General features: G+C 41.1%; 1 protein-coding gene across 1 annotated transcript; it reads right to left on the bottom strand.

Moving 5' to 3' along the window:
• Positions 1–10,678: 10,678 nt before the first annotated feature.
• Positions 10,679–16,772, bottom strand: SQLE (squalene epoxidase; the record flags this gene model as incomplete). Its single annotated transcript, XM_010162857.1, has 7 exons — positions 10,679–11,222; positions 11,981–12,068; positions 12,590–12,686; positions 13,468–13,610; positions 14,154–14,249; positions 14,544–14,715; positions 16,659–16,772. Coding segments are annotated over 7 exons (903 nt in total), but the record flags the coding sequence as incomplete, so codon positions are not given.
• Positions 16,773–17,445: the final 673 nt, after the last annotated feature.

Below are 17,445 nucleotides of genomic sequence, written 5' to 3'. Positions count from 1 at the left end.
GAGAACTGAGAATGGCCTCATGCTGACACCTGCCAGCTCCCCAGAACCTGGGGGTGCATCCCACCAGCTCTCATGTTGCTTAAATATGTTCCCCAACGTGGTCCACCTCTGCTGAAGGACCAAGTACTGATCCATGGTGTTCAGCACTGCCAAACATTGTTGTTTCACCTATTCCTAACTCCATCTTTGCAAAAGCTGAACCTGTGTCACAGTAACTTGGCTTTCGGGGGAAGGATTTGAAGTCTTGAGCCAGCAGATGGCATCGTTGGGAGTACAGCCCGTCCCTCTCCAGCAGGCACAGGCTTGCCCAACGCCCATCTCCCTGCCCATGCAAGAGCTTCAGCGTGTTCATTCCAGCAGGGATAGATACAGCATAGGCTTCCCCACCAGCAGCCAGTGCTCTTCCAGCCTCCACATCTCCCTCCACATGTGATGGGTGCACATAAATAATTGGGCATAATTAAAACTGCTACAGCTGCACTCCTGCACGTACACCAAAGCTGACTACACGTCAACTGCTTTACACTATAAAAATCTGTCGCCCCTCCAAGCCCACTGAGCAATGCTGCAGAGCAGTGATCTCCCTTGAGCAGGGACACCTCTCAAGGTTACTCCTCAAGGCTGAGAGACCCCGTACCCAGCATCTGATATCTGTAATGAGGTAAACAACATTTTACGTTAGGTCTGAAGGTGTATCGGATGCTAGCGACATTTATATATCCCGCTGTTATTAGACGTCTAGTGAGTAGCAGTGTTTGGCCGCTGTCTATTCACCCTCTAAATAATTTAAATCATTGTCAAATCACTGTTTAACTAACATTCAATTATTGCTTAATCACCATTTGATTACCATTTGATTTTCATTCAGTCATGAATTAATTACCATTTGATCATCATTTGATCGTTAATAAAACCCTTTAACCTCATACCGATGACTTTTAATAGTTCACCTGCGACACCAGAGAAGCGAATGGAGATGTACAGCAGGAGAAAGAGGGAACACAATGGTAAGATTGCAGGGGGGAAAACAAAAAAGAACAGATAGGGTGAAACGGGGAAGAGAGAAGTAGGTATCACCCAGCTTTAATAATCTGAAGCCTTTAATGTCTAGGCCACGCTAGAACTGCTTACTCCTATTTTAGTTAGTAGGAAAGCCAAGAGCAACAGAGGAGGAATACAGAATCACTAAGGCTGGAAAAGACCTCCAAGATCATTGAGTCCAACCATCAACTCCTCACCGCCATGCCCAGTAAACCATATCCCTGAGTGCTACATTTATATGTTTCTTGGACACCTCCAGGGATGGGGACTCCACCACTTTCCTGGGCAGCCTGTTCCAATGCCTAAGAACCCTTTCAGTGAAGAAATTTTTCCTACTATCCAATCTAGACCTCCTCTGGTGCAACTTGAGCCCATTACCTCTCATCCTATCGCTGGTTACCTGGGACAAGAGACCAACCCCCACCTCGCTACACTCTCAGGTAGCTGTAGAGAGTGGTAAGGTCTCCCCTCAGCCTCCTCTTCTACAGACTAAACAACCCCACTTCCCTCAGCTGCTCCTCATAAGACTTGTTCTCCAGCCCCTCCACCAGCTTTGTTGCCCTTCTCTGGACATGGTCCAGCATCTCCATGTCCTTCCTGTAGTGAGGGGCCCAGAACTGAACACAGTACTCGAGGTGCAGCCTCACCAGTGCCAGATACAGGAGCATAGTCACTTCCCTGGTCCTACTGGCCACACTGTTTCTGATACAGGCCAGGATGCCATTTGCCTTCTTGACCACCTGGGCACATTGCTGACTCATGTTCAGCCAGCTGTCAACCAACACCCCCCAGGTCCTTTTCTGCTGCACAGCTTTCCAGCCACTGCTCCCCAAGCCTGGGGTTGTTGTGACCCAAGTGCAGGACCAGGCACTTGGCCTTGAACCTCATACAATTGTCCTTGGCCCATCAATCCAGCTTGTCCACATCCCTCTGCAAAGCCTTCCTACCCTCAGGCAGATCAACACTCCCACCCAACTTGATGTCACCTGCAAAATTACTGAGGGTGCACTTGATCCCCTTGTCCAGATCATTGATAGAGATATGAAACACAGCTGGACACAGTACTGAGCCCTGGGGAACACCACTCGTGACCAGCCACCAACTGGATTTAGCTCTGTTCACCACAACTCTCTGGGCCTGGCCATCCAGCCAGTTTTTTACCCAGCGAAGAGTACGCCCAACCAAGCCATGAGCAGCCAGCTTCTGCAGGAGAGTGCAGAGAATGAGAATTCAGCTTCTCCAGAATTAATACAAACTGGTGGCAACTATTTTTTCCAACTCTTGAAAAATACTTGTAATTGCTTTCTGCAGCTGAAGCAGCCCAGAAACATCAGCAGGCATCTTTCCTGTGCTCTAGTTCATCACAGCATGCTTCAGCAGGGAATATACCCCCTGCATTTCTTCTTTAAACCTTTATAATTGTGCCCAAAGTTTCAATAATGCTTTATGAAGACTTGACTCTGAACTCATCTGCTTTGGGACATATCCATGATGGATACCAGCATTCCTCCCTAGAAACTACCATCTCATGTTTTATTCAGGTATAAACCACCAGTGCAGGGATTCCCTTTCACTTCAAGCAGGTACAACCCAACCAGTACGTAGTGTGCCACAGAAGTCAAAATGCAATTAATGCCTTTTTTAATTATGATGATTAATTTTAACTCTTCTTCAGAAAAATAAATATTTAGAATAATTATAGAGGTATAATTCTAGCAGATATGTTGGTTACACCCAGTATATTTTCTCATCCTTCCATAATAAAATAAGCAGAAATCCACAGAAAACAAGGCTTCCAGCTTTCACATTCTATATTTTTAAAAAGGTAACAACAAATAAGACATTAATGAAAATCCAGTTCTATACAAATGAAACAACATCAAATAGTGTCCTCCATCTTCAAATTCGCCATCTGCAAGTCTTTGTAATGTAAAAATTAAGTTATCAGGCAAGAAGAAAAAAACCAAACCCCTAATTTCTCATCTCCTGAGAAACCCAGCTGGAGCAGGGACTCAGGACTGAGCTGCTGCTCTGTGCAGAGGGTGCTGGTCACTCCACGCTGCTGTGAGCCCCATCCCTGAGACACCCAGCAGCAGTGGCAGGAGCCTTCCTACGAGGGGGTCACGTCCTGCTGCTGCCTAGAACCCAGAGCTGCCGCAGCTGAAGCTCACCCTACAGCCAGTTCCACCACAAGCTATTTGTTTCCCATTAGCATTGGTGGGAATTAAGAGCAAGTTACTGGCAGTATGTTTAAAATACAATTCTCAGTTCATGTTCTGGCATGAAACAAATGACCTGATATATTGCTTTTACCTGTAAGTTCCACAGTGGTAGTGTTGTCTCCCAGCACCATTATCTATTGCTTAATTGGCATTTGAAACACCTTGCTGGGAAGAGGAGGAGGCATCTGTAACCTGCGTCACCACGGAGACAAGAATCTCCATCGGGACTCTTACAGTGCTACAGAAAGATGTCCCGGTGCAGGACTCCTGCCTGGCCACGCTTCCCAGCGCTGCCCTGGCTGTACTCGGATAAAAGACTTGGAAGCCTCAAGCCTCTTCCTGGCTGAATCACACAGGGCTTTTAAAGCTGATGTTACACACAAGGCTAATGCAGACACCATCTCATTTCTGCATGCTCGTGTCTTTAAAACCTTTGAATGCTGTGTCCTTCTCTGTTTTGCATTTGGCAAATAAGCACCTTCCTTCAGTTGTCCAAATATAACTGCATAAGATCAAGATAATCCTTTCTACAGGCATGCTGGTCCTTAAAAACAGGTTAGAAGGATACTTTCAAGGTGTGCAGCTCCCCAGAGTATTGTTCCAGGGCATCAAAAAAGTATTCTTAGCAGCATTGGGCAGTGATGATGGGTAATGCAGAAGTCCAGGAGCAGAAATGCCTTCTCATTACAGGCTTTAATTTATCTGATTATAAAGACGGTATGTGACAAATATAGTAGCTGACAGGTACTGTCCCTCTACAACTACCTGGAGGTTGTAGCAAGGTGGGGGTTGGTCTCTTCTCCCAAGTAACAAGTGATGGAACAAGAGGAAATGGCCTCAAGTTGCACCAAGGGAGTTTTAGATTGGAGAGCAGGAAAAATTTCTTCGCTGAAAGGGTTGTCAAGCATTGGAACAGGCTGCCCAGGGAAGTGGTGGAGTCTCTATCTCTGGAGATATTTAAAAGATGTGTAGATGTGGTGCTCAGGGACCTGGTTTAGTGGGCATGGACGTTGGGTTGACAGTTGGACTTGATGATCTTAAGAGGTCTTTTCCAACCTTACTGATTCTATGAACTTACTGTGTAGGCACTACATGGAGTAGAATGATGCTGGGTGATGCTGATGTGATCAGACACATAAAAACAAGAGACCTCTGCATTAAATGCCCCAAGCTGGACTTGCAGACAACTTCTATACACACTATCTGTTTCCAGCTCTTGTTTGCAGGAGAAAATAGCTCTGGGTGAGATAAAAATGCAGATACCAAATTTGTTGAGAGACAGAGTGGCTCTGTGTGTGCTCTATAGTAACTAGCAAGCGTACTCAGTGTACAAAGTCTACATCCAGTTTCCACCGCTGTGTAATTACCTGTAGTTACTGAGTTACCGTATGGCCAAACCTGAGCCACGGAGGAGCCGCTTTACAGCTGATGTTTGACAGAGATAAAGGCAGCTAGAGCTGAAAACTCAGGTACTGGATCCGATTCCTGCCTGGTGATGGCAGGAGAGATGGAGACCTCGGAGAAAAATGCAATCTAGGCAGCAGTCATTAGTCAGAAAAGCTTTCTGGCATGGGTCAAGGTACCAGGGAGCACAAATGACCCCAGGCATCCCAAGGCAGCCTGTGGCAGAAGCTTCTCCCACCTCCCATTGATTCTCACTTGAAAGAGAAAACTCAACTAGAAAAAGCAGTGTAAGGCTCAAAGTTAATAGGATTGCTTCCAGCCACTGGAGGTGGTAATAAGGACTCGAGAAGATGGAGGCAGGGACACCCAAGATGGTTTCCTGCACATGACAGTATCGCATCTTGAATGCTTGAGGGGTTTATGTGCCTGCAGCAGGATGTGCATCAAAATGTGATCATCGTCAACAAAATGCATTTCAATCCACCGTTTCCAAAAGCAAAGCCAAAAATCAGCCAGCATCAAAGCATGTCCACCACATTCTCAAAATAGCAACCAATTTCTCCTCTTCTGCAAGAGTTTTCTCCAGCACACACAAGGACAAAGCATTTGATAAAATGACCACAGTCCTGACATGGAAAACACAGAGGCAGCACATATATCCAGTCATAAGGAAGATGGTAAAGCTTCATAACGTAAAACCTTAATAGAAGGTTTATATTTATGTTGAAATATAGGTGAGGGATATGTTCATGCTGTATTTCCCACACAAAAAGTATATGAACCAGTTGTTGGCCCAGCACTGTGCCCAGGAAGCCCCACATTGACATTTGAGTCCAGGATCTCAGTACTCACAACTTCATAAAACATGTCAGGGCAGAGAATGCACCGAGAGCAGCCCTGAGGAGAAGGACTTGGGGGTGCTGGTGGATGAGAAGCTCAACATGAGCTGCAAAATGCACTCGCAGCCCAGAAGGCCAGCAGTATCCTGGGCTGCATCAAGAGAAGCGTGGGCAGCAGGTCGAGGGAGGTGATTCTGCCCCTCTACTCTGCTCTCCCAGTACAGATGAAACTTTCATGTCAACAAGCTACAGCTGGGACTACAGACTCTCAGGCTTCCAGTGCAAGCTTCCCTTCCTGTCCTGCCCTTAGAGAACCCAGTCTCATAGCCTAGAAGAACGCATAAAGTCAAACCCACACCAACAGTGCTGCTGTACGTATACAGTCAGCCTTAGAAGAAGTTGGTATTTGTATATACAATTCTGCATACTTCTACTAGGCAACGTGAATTTTCAGGACCATATACATATCAGCCCCTATATCAGGGCTACCAGAAACACACCTGGGAAGACAGCATTAAGATGCTGTTTGTTGCTGGAAAAACATGAATGTGCATCTGAAGGAAACCAGCTGCATCACAGAAACCTGAAAAAGCAGTAGTTGTGTAAGAGTGATCCACAGGTAAATAAGGTGTTGAGCTGAAGGAAACCGAAACGTTCCCATGCAAAAATACTTTAGCCACTGCACCTGCATAGGTGGAACCATGTAATATCATAAATGAGAATGCAACACACCCCACTGCGTCCTCTGGGTGCTTCTCCAGAATTGCTCACTGTGTACGTGCCTCTTGCCTTAGCATTAACGAGTAATTTCAGTATTTACCAATGGTTCTGCTGTTGGCATTTGTCTGGTCTCATTACTCACGCTTGAAGACCAGCTCTAAAGCCTGTCAGTGATACCAGATGTCCCTTCTTCCATGGCTCTTCACTCTCTTTTTACCTTTGGAAACTGGTAACGGCAAAGACCCAAAGCTTCACTCCACAGTTTCTCTTGACTCTGCCCAGAAGATTACTAGCTCCTGCTCTGCCACACATCAGCTGGTGCAAAAGCTCATTTCATGCAGAACTGTGTTTTTTTTGCTTTAGCCCATCACTACCAATTTCCAACATCCTATTTACCTTTTTGACTGCCACAGTGAACTGAGTGGAAGCTTGGACCAGTCATGGTGATTCCAGGACACACAGCTGGGTTCCACCATCAGGATTATTTTTTCCTATTTATGCTACTTTGCTTATATTAATAGTGGATTTCGGTTGCTATATAAATACCCCGTCAGCTTTTCTTTTCAGTACCTTGAATAACTTTATCTCAGCGAACTCTGTCATGCTGCTGTTCACTATGCACAGCAAAGGAGCTTGCACAGCTCTTTGGAGCTCCACAGGGAACAATTTGGGAACTGCTGACGCTCTTTTCCATGTAGTAATGTCATGCTGAGCAAGCCAGGATTTCAGGATGCATAATTTATCAACCTCCCATATTTAGTCTGGATTGGATGGATTTTGCTTTTGTCCAGAATACACAAGTTGGTTCCAGGGAGCAGTATGTGCAAGCACTGTGAGCCAACCATAAATTACTGCCCTACTGACACAAAGCAACCAGCAGGCATCAACAGTGTTACGGTAAATACCACCAGTGGTTTCAGGAAACCAGTGCAGGCAACACGCCCACAGCACCTTTCCTATCTAACCTTCCTGCAGCACAGCAACCGAGTCCTGTATGCAGAGCAAGGACCAGAAAATGGACTGGTAGAAGGCAGAGATCAGGTATATGACACAAGCACGAGGGAAAAAGACAACACAGAAACTGGCATTATTAAGGAGGAAGCAATCTGTTTAATTATCCCCTTTTTTCAGATTTCCACAGATGTTTGGAAACCTAGTAACAGCAATGAAGTTCAACAGACTTTGGAACAGCTTGATTACAACCAAACTCAAGTGTTGTTCTTCAAAACCAAATCATTGTTGAACAGAAACAGAACTGGAGCAATACAGATGAGGAATAGCATGTGGGCCTTGTTACTAGTTGTTGGTTTATGCTTTTTTTTTCCCCTGAGTGTACTGCAGATATCAATGTGATAGCTTTAAGTGTAAAGTCTTCCAAGTGTTATTCAGACAGCATTAAAAAATCATTTACATCTCCAGAAAATGACGCACTCCTCTTCTTCAGTTGCAGAGAGACTATTTAAGCCCCTATTCATACACCTCCTCAGACAGGCACTGTAGTGAGGCTTGAGATTTCTAACATCACATTGTACTACCACTGTCTCAAAAGAAAAATCAGGTCATAAATTACAAAATCCATGAGCTGATCCAGGACTAATCAAGTACTTTCTCTTTGCTCTGAGGGATTCAAGTGAAGGTGGGAGGAAAACTACCACCGCTACTCTGCCTCTTACTTGCTTGCACTGGAGCAGGAGGAGGCACTAAACACACACGCAGCCCAAACAGGTACCACTCCTCACGTGAAATCCAACACTGCATGCCTGCACTAGCAGGCATTTTAAAGCTGTAATAAAATAACCTCTCATTGCCCCATATATTTTCCAGTAAAGAGCTTATTCAAAACAAACCAAACCCCCAAAACCAGAAGACCAAGAACACTTAACCTGCATGATACAAATGTCTCAAACGAGCTCCAAGAAATGTGACGCTTCCACGGAGGAACCAACTCCCCACCTACAAACAAGCCTCCAGACCACTTACCAGCAGAGAAGGCATCTACAGTTTCCCCTTTCCTCCCCACCACTAGCAAGTTTTCCTGCACCATGTCACCAGCTATGATCTCACCACTATGCAGCTGCTTCTCTTGTTCCTTCTGCTCTCCATTAGCTGCAGCTGCACCAGTCCTGGAATACAGTGATAACCTCATATGCACGATGCATGTCTCGTGCCCACAACGCTTATCTAGGTGTACTGCTAAGGGCACAGGATGGTGTTCAACTTTGCAGTGTACAAATCCTTAGAACTAACCTCTTTAGAGTTTGCAGATATATAGACAACTCACAAGCTGCACAAAATACGTGTGCGTTGTGTTCCTCTCACTCTGAACCATGCCTGTGACACCTCTTTCCTGGCATATCGCTTCACTTTGCTGCATATAGGCGTAGAAAATGAAAACCAGGATTCTTACAGACCTTCTGCTGCGTACTCTGACTAACATCCTAGATTCCATTTTTAGCCATTGTGCTTATAGACATTGCACACTCACTCCCAGCTTTACTCTTCTTAATCTCGTTTGGCTCAAGAACTGCTTCTTTCATTACTTCCTCCCTGCCCCTCAACTTCCTTCTGTGTTCCTGAGAACACCACCACAGCCAGAGCTTGAACAGAGACAGAGAGCTTGAACACAGACCAGAGCTTGAAATTCTGCCCCGCAACTTTTCTTCACCAGGGCACAGTGCTGCTGCGTGCCCCCGACCAGCTGCAGTAGAAGCCCAGCCAACGCTTTCAAACACTACCAAAGACTAAGTCATCAGTAATTTCAGTTGGAAGCCCACACCCTGTGCTGCCCTCTGTCCAAATGATCCCAGTTTGGTTGATACTTCTAAGTAAGTAAGTAAGTAAGTCCTTCATCTTGTCCTGAGGACAAGGCACGTAACCACTTCATGAGTCATATTTCCAGGTTGCTCTTCCTTATACATATATGCAAAATTCTTCTCCACAGTAGTTTCCAACACGTGATCGCTACCCTGATCATCAAGACACTTAACCAGGCACAGAGTTCAAGAAAACAAAAGAAAAAAAGAGCTTAAACATATATGTACATGTAAGCACACTGGTACTTCCTGATTAATCAAGACCTAACAAAACTTATTAACCAGAGATACATAACAAAAAAAAAAATCTATAGATATAACTTTTTATTTAAATTAGCTGAGGATGTGTATTTGGCTCAGGACTATTTATCCTTGACTTTAAAGAGACTGACTGCAAATAATATAAAAAAATAGAAAATGTAAAATTAATCCCCATTTTCAAAAGTGTCACAAATCTTGAAAACACTTGTATAAATTCTGCAAAGTTTGTATACCCTTAAAGGGGCATCATTTAGTTACCATATATAATGATATTTGAAAATATTAGTACTTCACTCTAAAGTTTAAACACAGACGTATTCATGATGCATGTCATTTCAAGAGGGTATCAAAAGTGATATGGTTAGAAAAATATACATACTTTTGCTTCTGGAAAAGAACAGGTCATTTTAAATATCCATCAAATAAAATACTAAAAAAGCCTCTCTGCAGATTTTTTTTTTCACAGTCCAACATAAAATGTATGTTTATGTACCGCTTATGCAAGTTGTCATTTTCAAAAGATATAGTCAAAGCTTTGCCAGTACAGAAGAATGGAATCTGTTACTGCTCTCTAACCTGGTGGCTGCACTGATGCATGATTTTTTAGGCAAGGCAAAATAGGAGAGCCATACAGCGACACACAAAGCAACCATGAGAAAGGTCAGGAAAACTGGAAATACACAAGAATAAGGGAAAGCATCTTGATAAAGATAACATTGAGAAGAACAGTGACCAACAGTAACACACGTGAACTCTTTAGTAGCATGCAGTAATTTCTACAGGGAAAAAAACATACTTCGAGTATTAAAAGGACACTTTTGTGGTACTTGTCATGAATTTTAATAAGGACAATTTAAAGATTACTTTACTCTCTCCTGGAAATAGCCTGGACTGAATTTGTTGCAGTGGATATGGTTTGTTGCTGTGCTTCAGTTTGTGGCAGTGTTAAAATTCAACTGTGCACACACCAAGTAAACCAAAACAAAACCCCCAAGTTTTTAAAAGCAAGTGAGATAGGAAGAAGGTTTCAAAAACATGTGCTTTCAGTACTTGAGTGCAATGCAGTAGCCAACATAACTATGGTTGGATTATTACTTGCTTAAATTAATTCTAGTGTAAAGAGTGATTGCAGAAGAGCAACACGGTACTTCCAACAGTGATTGATGTTAGACATATGGTGGCACTTCAAGATCTGAAATCCTTTACAGTGTCCTTTTAAATGTCAGTAAACTAGTATCTTAGCTGCAACTGAAAAAGAAGAGAGGCAAATCCTAATGAAATAACCCAAATCAAGAATGTTCCAATATTTCACAGTAATAAAGAAACAGTCTATGGAACTACTGGACAGAAAAAAGCATGAAGGATAATAGCAGCATATGGTTTACAGTTTTCACCTTTCAGTTTATTAATATTAGTGGTGCACTCGGCAATGGATAAAGCAAGGAGTGAAATCCTGACAAAACTGGCAATAATCTACCACATGTCAACACTTAATTATGGTCCTTGTAAACAGCTAACTCCTTTTTGAACTTTAATTGCAAAGAAAATAATATTTACATATAATATATATGCATATAACCACAAAACCAAAATTAACTCAAATCCTTATCAAGGAAATTGCATTTTGAGGAGAAGAAAACATAACACAATATTAAATAATACACGTCCAAAGATTTTGAAGGCATCGTGACTTTCATGTTTTCTTTCTCCAGGCATTTCCCCCTGGATTTTAATAAACTAAATACTTCATTTCAGAGTAAATAAGTGGAAATATTATAGAACAACTCCGGTAAAGAATAGCTCCACTGCTGAAAAATGCTCGAGGCATGGTGATCCAGGACTCTGACTTAAAGCAAAAATAAACAGCGTATAGTGCCACAGCAAAGAAGTGGCCAATCAGTACCATTGGCTTAGGAGATAACCTGTGTTAAGAATAAATAGATAAAACACGTAAATAAATAGAATCAGAAAGCACTGACAAAATTTCATGTTACAAAAAAAGAGATCTTCACTCAAGACTACACACAACCCTCCAATTTAAGCAGCTCTGATCCTAGTTGTCTTGGAGCTGCTGCACACCCTGTATTCCTTTCTACAGCACAGTCAACACACACTGCTGCTTTCTCTTAATTTCTAGAAGTCTGTGTCTGTCTTTATCAGCCCCCAGGGGATTATTCTCAGCAGGCTCTATCAGTCTTAGCTCTCATTCCAAAAAGGGAGAAATACAAAAGCACACATTCTCACATGTTCAAAGCAGTATGATTTACTGTGCATTCATTAGTTTCTGAGGGGGCATTCAAAACCCCTTGATAGTCACCCATTTCCCCGTTCCTTAGGCTCTTTTATGGGAGACTTCATCCTTCATACTATTCTCAACTTGTCAAGCATGAAACCTCTCCACCAGCTCCTCTGCGAGTCAACCCCTCTACCTCATTCAAACTCCCATTCCACCTGCATTAACTTCTCTCCAGCTTTTAGTGGCATTTTGTATAAAGGAAATAAAAGAGTCATCATTTAAAGACATCATTTAAACTTCAACCTTTAGCATAGTCCTAAAAATACAGGCTCATGTGGACCATTCTCCTTGTGTAGAGCTGACTGGGAGCAAAGCAGATCCTCACAGAGGCTCACAATGCTTGACACTGTTCCCATTAACTGTCACCCAGTGCACTGAACTTACACAGACAGCAATCCAACAGGACCTGAGACGCATTCTCCACCCAGTCGGAAGTAATGGAAACAGGCTTTCTTCAGCTGATGCAAGGAATCTACAGAGTAAATTAAAGCGATTCAACAAATATATTCAACACATACCAAAAACTTTTTCAGCATACTCAACAGTGATATTAAATCCAGGATATTGGTACTTTGGTAGCTGTTGTTCTGTTAAATTTTGCTGGATTTTGAACTAGTTTTATTTAAGTAAAGGACAGTCTTGTAGAATACCTACATATTCTTTAATACTAACTGACACAAGAATAAGTGTTTTCTATTTATCTTTGCTGGTGGGGCTTTTGTCTGTTTTTCTAAATACTAATTCCAGACTTTCTTTCACATTGCTAAAACTCAGTTTACCTAACACTAGAACTAAACAACCAGGCAAAGAACACAAGCTAACTCATTAAAATCCTTTGACTGATGTATTTTTAATATATATCAATAGAGATATATATACACACACACACATATATATATATATACACACAAACATATGGATATGTGCTCATACACATACACATCCCCTTGCCAGGCATTTTTATTTACCAAGTTGTCTTTAAAATATATTTACCATCTGTGGCAGCGAAGAGTTCATAGAGTGCCTGGGCAAGAACATTCACTACAAAAGAATGAGATTTTTTTCTTGACCAGTAAAATGTTCTTTTTGCCTGAAAAAAGGAAAAAAAAAATAGTATTTCTGTCAGTAAGTACAGAAAAGCATCCCAAAGATTCCCAGTGAGGTGGTAAGAATCATACTGATGTGAAAATGTACAGTGGATTTAGTGATAGACTAGATTGCTTCCAAGCTACGTCATTAAGGAACTTTGGAAGTTTGTTGAACCAGTTTTCTAGGCTCTTCTTACACTAAATATAGGAAAAAAAAAAGAAAAAAGAAAAAAGAAAAAGGCAGTTCCAGAGTGTGCTTCATCTCTTCCTATAGTAGGTGCCTGAGGAGGTCAGCAACTTGAAGGGTAATACTCACCTAGTTCTCCCTGTTGACTGAGAATAAGTAGGAAATAACTGAAAGCCTGAGGTGACAAGCTGAGATGTAAGTATCTGCATTTGGTCAGGTAAGTAAGTCCTGTATTGTCCTGATCTTCAGGGTCCCTCTGAGCACTTCTCAACTTTCAAATACACTTTTTGAATCATTTACTTGTAGTCTGTAATTATTCTAGCTGTCTTTTAGCCAAGTCAATATGCCTAACCTGGTTAAAAGCAGTAAACAAATAAATGAGAAATCTTCTCTACTGATCAAAATTTTAGGTCTAAATCTCACTCAAAAAATATACCCAGCATCAACACAGATGGTGCTGATTCCTGGGAAAGAAAGCTTTGAAAACTGCTGTGCCTCACTAATAACTTACATGTTCCCAGGTTGCATAAAACTTAAAAGTGTGTCGTATAATTGCAGCAAAAGCTGCCTAAAGTAATTCCAAAGCAAAGCTTCACCTTAAGAAGGTCAGAATCTTCATAAAGGTCTGGAATATCCTGGAACAAGCTTCTCCATATCTTAACATCATTTAAAATAACACTCATTCCTCCACCAGTTAGAGGGTGTCTTATATTATATGCATCTCCTAAAAGAAGAACACCTAAGGTAAAAAAGAAAAATTAATGGGCTACTGCATGACTGTTATGTAATCTCAGAACACAAACCCTCTAATTTTTTTTTAATTAAACTTACAAAGAATTCATTCCCACCAAAAAATAAGATGAATAACAACTAGAAATTAAAAAAGAAATAAGAAAGGAAGGGAAAAAAAAGGATGTCTTGAAATCAATAGGCTTAAAAAGGCTATATGTATGCATGTGAGCCAAAGAACACAAACACACACACTTTCCAAATATCTTTCCTTTTTAAATCAAGTTTTCCTTAAAAAGAACACACTTGTATGAGCTTGAGCAACTGAGTGATTTAAACTTAAAAATAAAGCAGGCACTGATTTGAAGTCTGGTGTCAATGTAAACATGCCAGTTAAACTATGCCCAAGATACACATTTTCAAAATATTACTTCTCAGAGAAGAATTGTGAGACAATTGTATTGAACAACAAATGTATGTGTATGACAACAAAGCCTTAAGTCAGAAGAAGTTTATAATGCCTTTTCCCCTCCTTTTATTTCATCATACACACCTTTTTTGTTAACAGCTGAAGGAGGCAAGAAGCTGGCTGGCATAGTCCTTAGACGATCATTCTGAACTGCTATTAAGAATGGTTCCCTTAAGTGATCTGCAATAACCAAACATTTTAGTTACACTACTTATATAGAGTCTAAAATAATTTGCACACAACCCATTTTAACCTCTTCTTAGAGATACAACCGTTCTGAATTGAATTGCTAACCTCACAGATGTGAGCTGAATTAACTGCTATGTGATGTGGAAGGGAAGAAGGGTGAATGGTGACTTAAACAGTAACTGTGCACATGGAAAAAGCCCACGCAGTTCAGTGGATTCAATAAAAGGTGCCTTCTTTGGCACATTGAATTGTGACAATTATGGATGGAAATCTTTCTAGACTTACCAGGTAGTTGTGGATGAACGTTCTCAATCATGTATTCTTTTAAATTTTTTGGCATTTCCCCTCGAATATCAACAAGGACCCGAGTCTCAGTTGAAGAAATCTGATAGATTAGCACTGGACTAGTTTTAGCTAAAACAAGTTCAGCATAATTAACTTTAAACTGTGGAGTATCCTTAAAAAGAAAAGAAGGGGAAGGAAGATTGAGACTGATTCATGAAAGGATATTAAACCTTCAGATATACAAAACTGGTTTCTGAAATACTTTGAAATAAAATCCCATATCACATTAAGTTTGTGTTACTTTTCTCTTTAAATTAACAGGAGAAGTGTTTTGAAAAATAAAGTTCTGAACTTCAGTGTAGTTACAATACTTTTGGCAACACATTTTAATATTTACTAGGATAAATGTTAAGTTATACATTTCACTAGAATACCTCACTAGTATTTAATACATGCCATTGAAAACCTGTAATGTTACCAATGTAGTAGTTTTTGGTAAGATCATTTTGTTTTCTTTTCATAAAGAATGTGGTGGGAGGGAAAGAAATACACTAGTCTGTGTAGAACTACATGGAGATAGCAGTTCTAATTGAGTCTGTTGGAAAACATTTAATATTAGAATTCAAGACAGTCCTTATAAAAAAATGTTGAGTTACTTTTTTAAAAAAATGAAATGCTTGAGACTTTCCTATAGACGTATTCTCTATGTAAACCTCTGTGCCTCATTAACAATTGTATTAGAGAAGTCTTTCTTGTGTAAATCCTTCCACAGACTTCTGAACATCTCTCTTGCTTTAAAAAGCTCTGCTATAAAAGCCCATTCCATGTGAGTGCATATGACAATCCTCACTGAAACCAAAATATAGTGCTTTCCAGCTACTAGGAAGAAAATTAACCTAGCAAAACCAGGACAAGAGGTTCTGTAGGTACCTACACATTTGCATGGAAAACAAAACAAAACCCCACAAAGCAGTAAACAAAGAGAGAAAAAACACACACTGAGAAGATAGCATGTGAAAGTTCCCGAGGACTGATAAGCCCTGGAGACCAGCAATCCTGTGGAACCTAGAAGAGCTAATAAACTTAGGACACCAAGAGTCTGCTCAATGAGTCCAAGGCCACCAGGCCACATGAGTTTCAACAACAGCTTGTATGATACCACCAAGAGCGTAGTGGCTGTTGTACGAGAGAGAACAGAGCATGCAGGATTACACAAACACCTGAGGCACACTCCAAACACCAACTAGAAGTCCCTGGAATATCACTACAACCTGCTTCTTCTGAGCATATAGTCAGAGCTGGGCTCCCAAGTATTGCCCCAACCAAGGAGCTGTGAATGTAAGAGCCAAGTATGTGAGTGAATAACTCAACATGTATGTGAAGACTTATCTGACATTAATTATCACAGAGTGATTCTATCGATAACAACAGTTTAATGAATTAAAAGTGCTCTGAGAAATATTGATTGTTACCTGTTGTCCCCACCCCAGCACAGCTATTCGAACTCCTTTTATGGTAAAAGCAATTTACACACCTTAAATACTAAATACAGTAAGTTTAGTACCACCTTGCAGTGATCTTTCCAATAATCTTTAGATGCTGCAAGGCCTCTCTAAGACATCACAGATTCATAGAATAGTTTGGGCTGGAAGGAACCTTTAAAGGTCTTCTAGTCCCCTGCAGTGACCAGGGACATCTTCAACTAGATCAGGTTGCTCAAAGCCTCATCCAACCTCACCTTGAACGTTTCCAGGGATGGGGCATCTGCCACCTCTCTGGGCAACCTGTGCCAGTGTTTCACCACCCTCATTGTAAAAAATTTCTTCCTGACATTTCATCTGAATCTCCCCTGTTTTAGTTTAAAACCATTACCCCTTGTCCTATCACTACGGGCTCTACTAAAAAGTCTGTCCCCACCTTTCCTTTAGGCCCCCTTGAAGTACTGAAAGACCCTGGGAAGTACTTTTTTCCTAATTTCTGAGTGTAGACCACAAACAGCCAATATAACAAAGCATATGTATAATAGTAATGAACTACAACATAATCAATGAAATTCAGACCTGCATTAAGACACAGTAGTGTACTGGCTTATATGGCATTATACAGAAAAGTTACCTTCAAAATACAACCAACAAAATGGGATGAAACAGTAACTTTGTTGGAGATCAAGTTTTTTCTAAACTTGGAGAAAAGTCCATCAGCTACAACAGTAAGTGGTGCATGAAGTTCCTGCAGCATGGAAGAAAGGAAAAAAAAAGAAAAGAAAAAAAAAGGAAAAAAAAGACATTTTCAATTTTATTTCAGAACAGTGGGAACCAACTCCCAAGCCCTCATTTTCAATTGCTATATTTCAACAAATAATAAGAGGATCACAGACCAACTTTATAATATATGGATTAAGAAAAAAATGTAATTTTTGCCTTCCTCATCCTGATATTTAACTCTATTTCCTCTGAGAGTTAGCCCAACAATATGCTCCAGCTTTTTTAGACATGCATTCAGATAACAAAGTGTCATGGCTTAACCTGGCCAGCAGCCAAACCCCACACAGCTGCTCGCTCATGGGATGGGCGAGAACTGGAGGGGTAAAGGTAAGGAGACTCATAGGTTGAAATAAAAACAATTTAATAAGTGAAATAAAATACAATTAAAATAATAATAACAGTGATAACAGAATATACAAATGAGTGATGCACAGTAAAACTGGTCACCACCCGCTGACCAATGCCCAGCCCATTCCTGGCTAGCGATTCCCAAGGAGAGAAAATCCTGAAACCACAATCCCAGAAGAAAAAAAAAAAAAAGAGCTTTCTGGCCAACTCTCATTTATATACTGGACACAGTGTTACATGAGATGGAGTATCCCACTGGCATACTGTATTGGGTTTGCGTGGCAAGGTTT

Source organism: Antrostomus carolinensis, unplaced genomic scaffold (assembly GCF_000700745.2).
Source record: "Antrostomus carolinensis isolate BGI_N321 unplaced genomic scaffold, ASM70074v2 scaffold530, whole genome shotgun sequence".
Taxonomy (NCBI): domain Eukaryota; kingdom Metazoa; phylum Chordata; class Aves; order Caprimulgiformes; family Caprimulgidae; genus Antrostomus; species Antrostomus carolinensis.
This window is presented reverse-complemented; position numbering and strand designations above follow the sequence as displayed.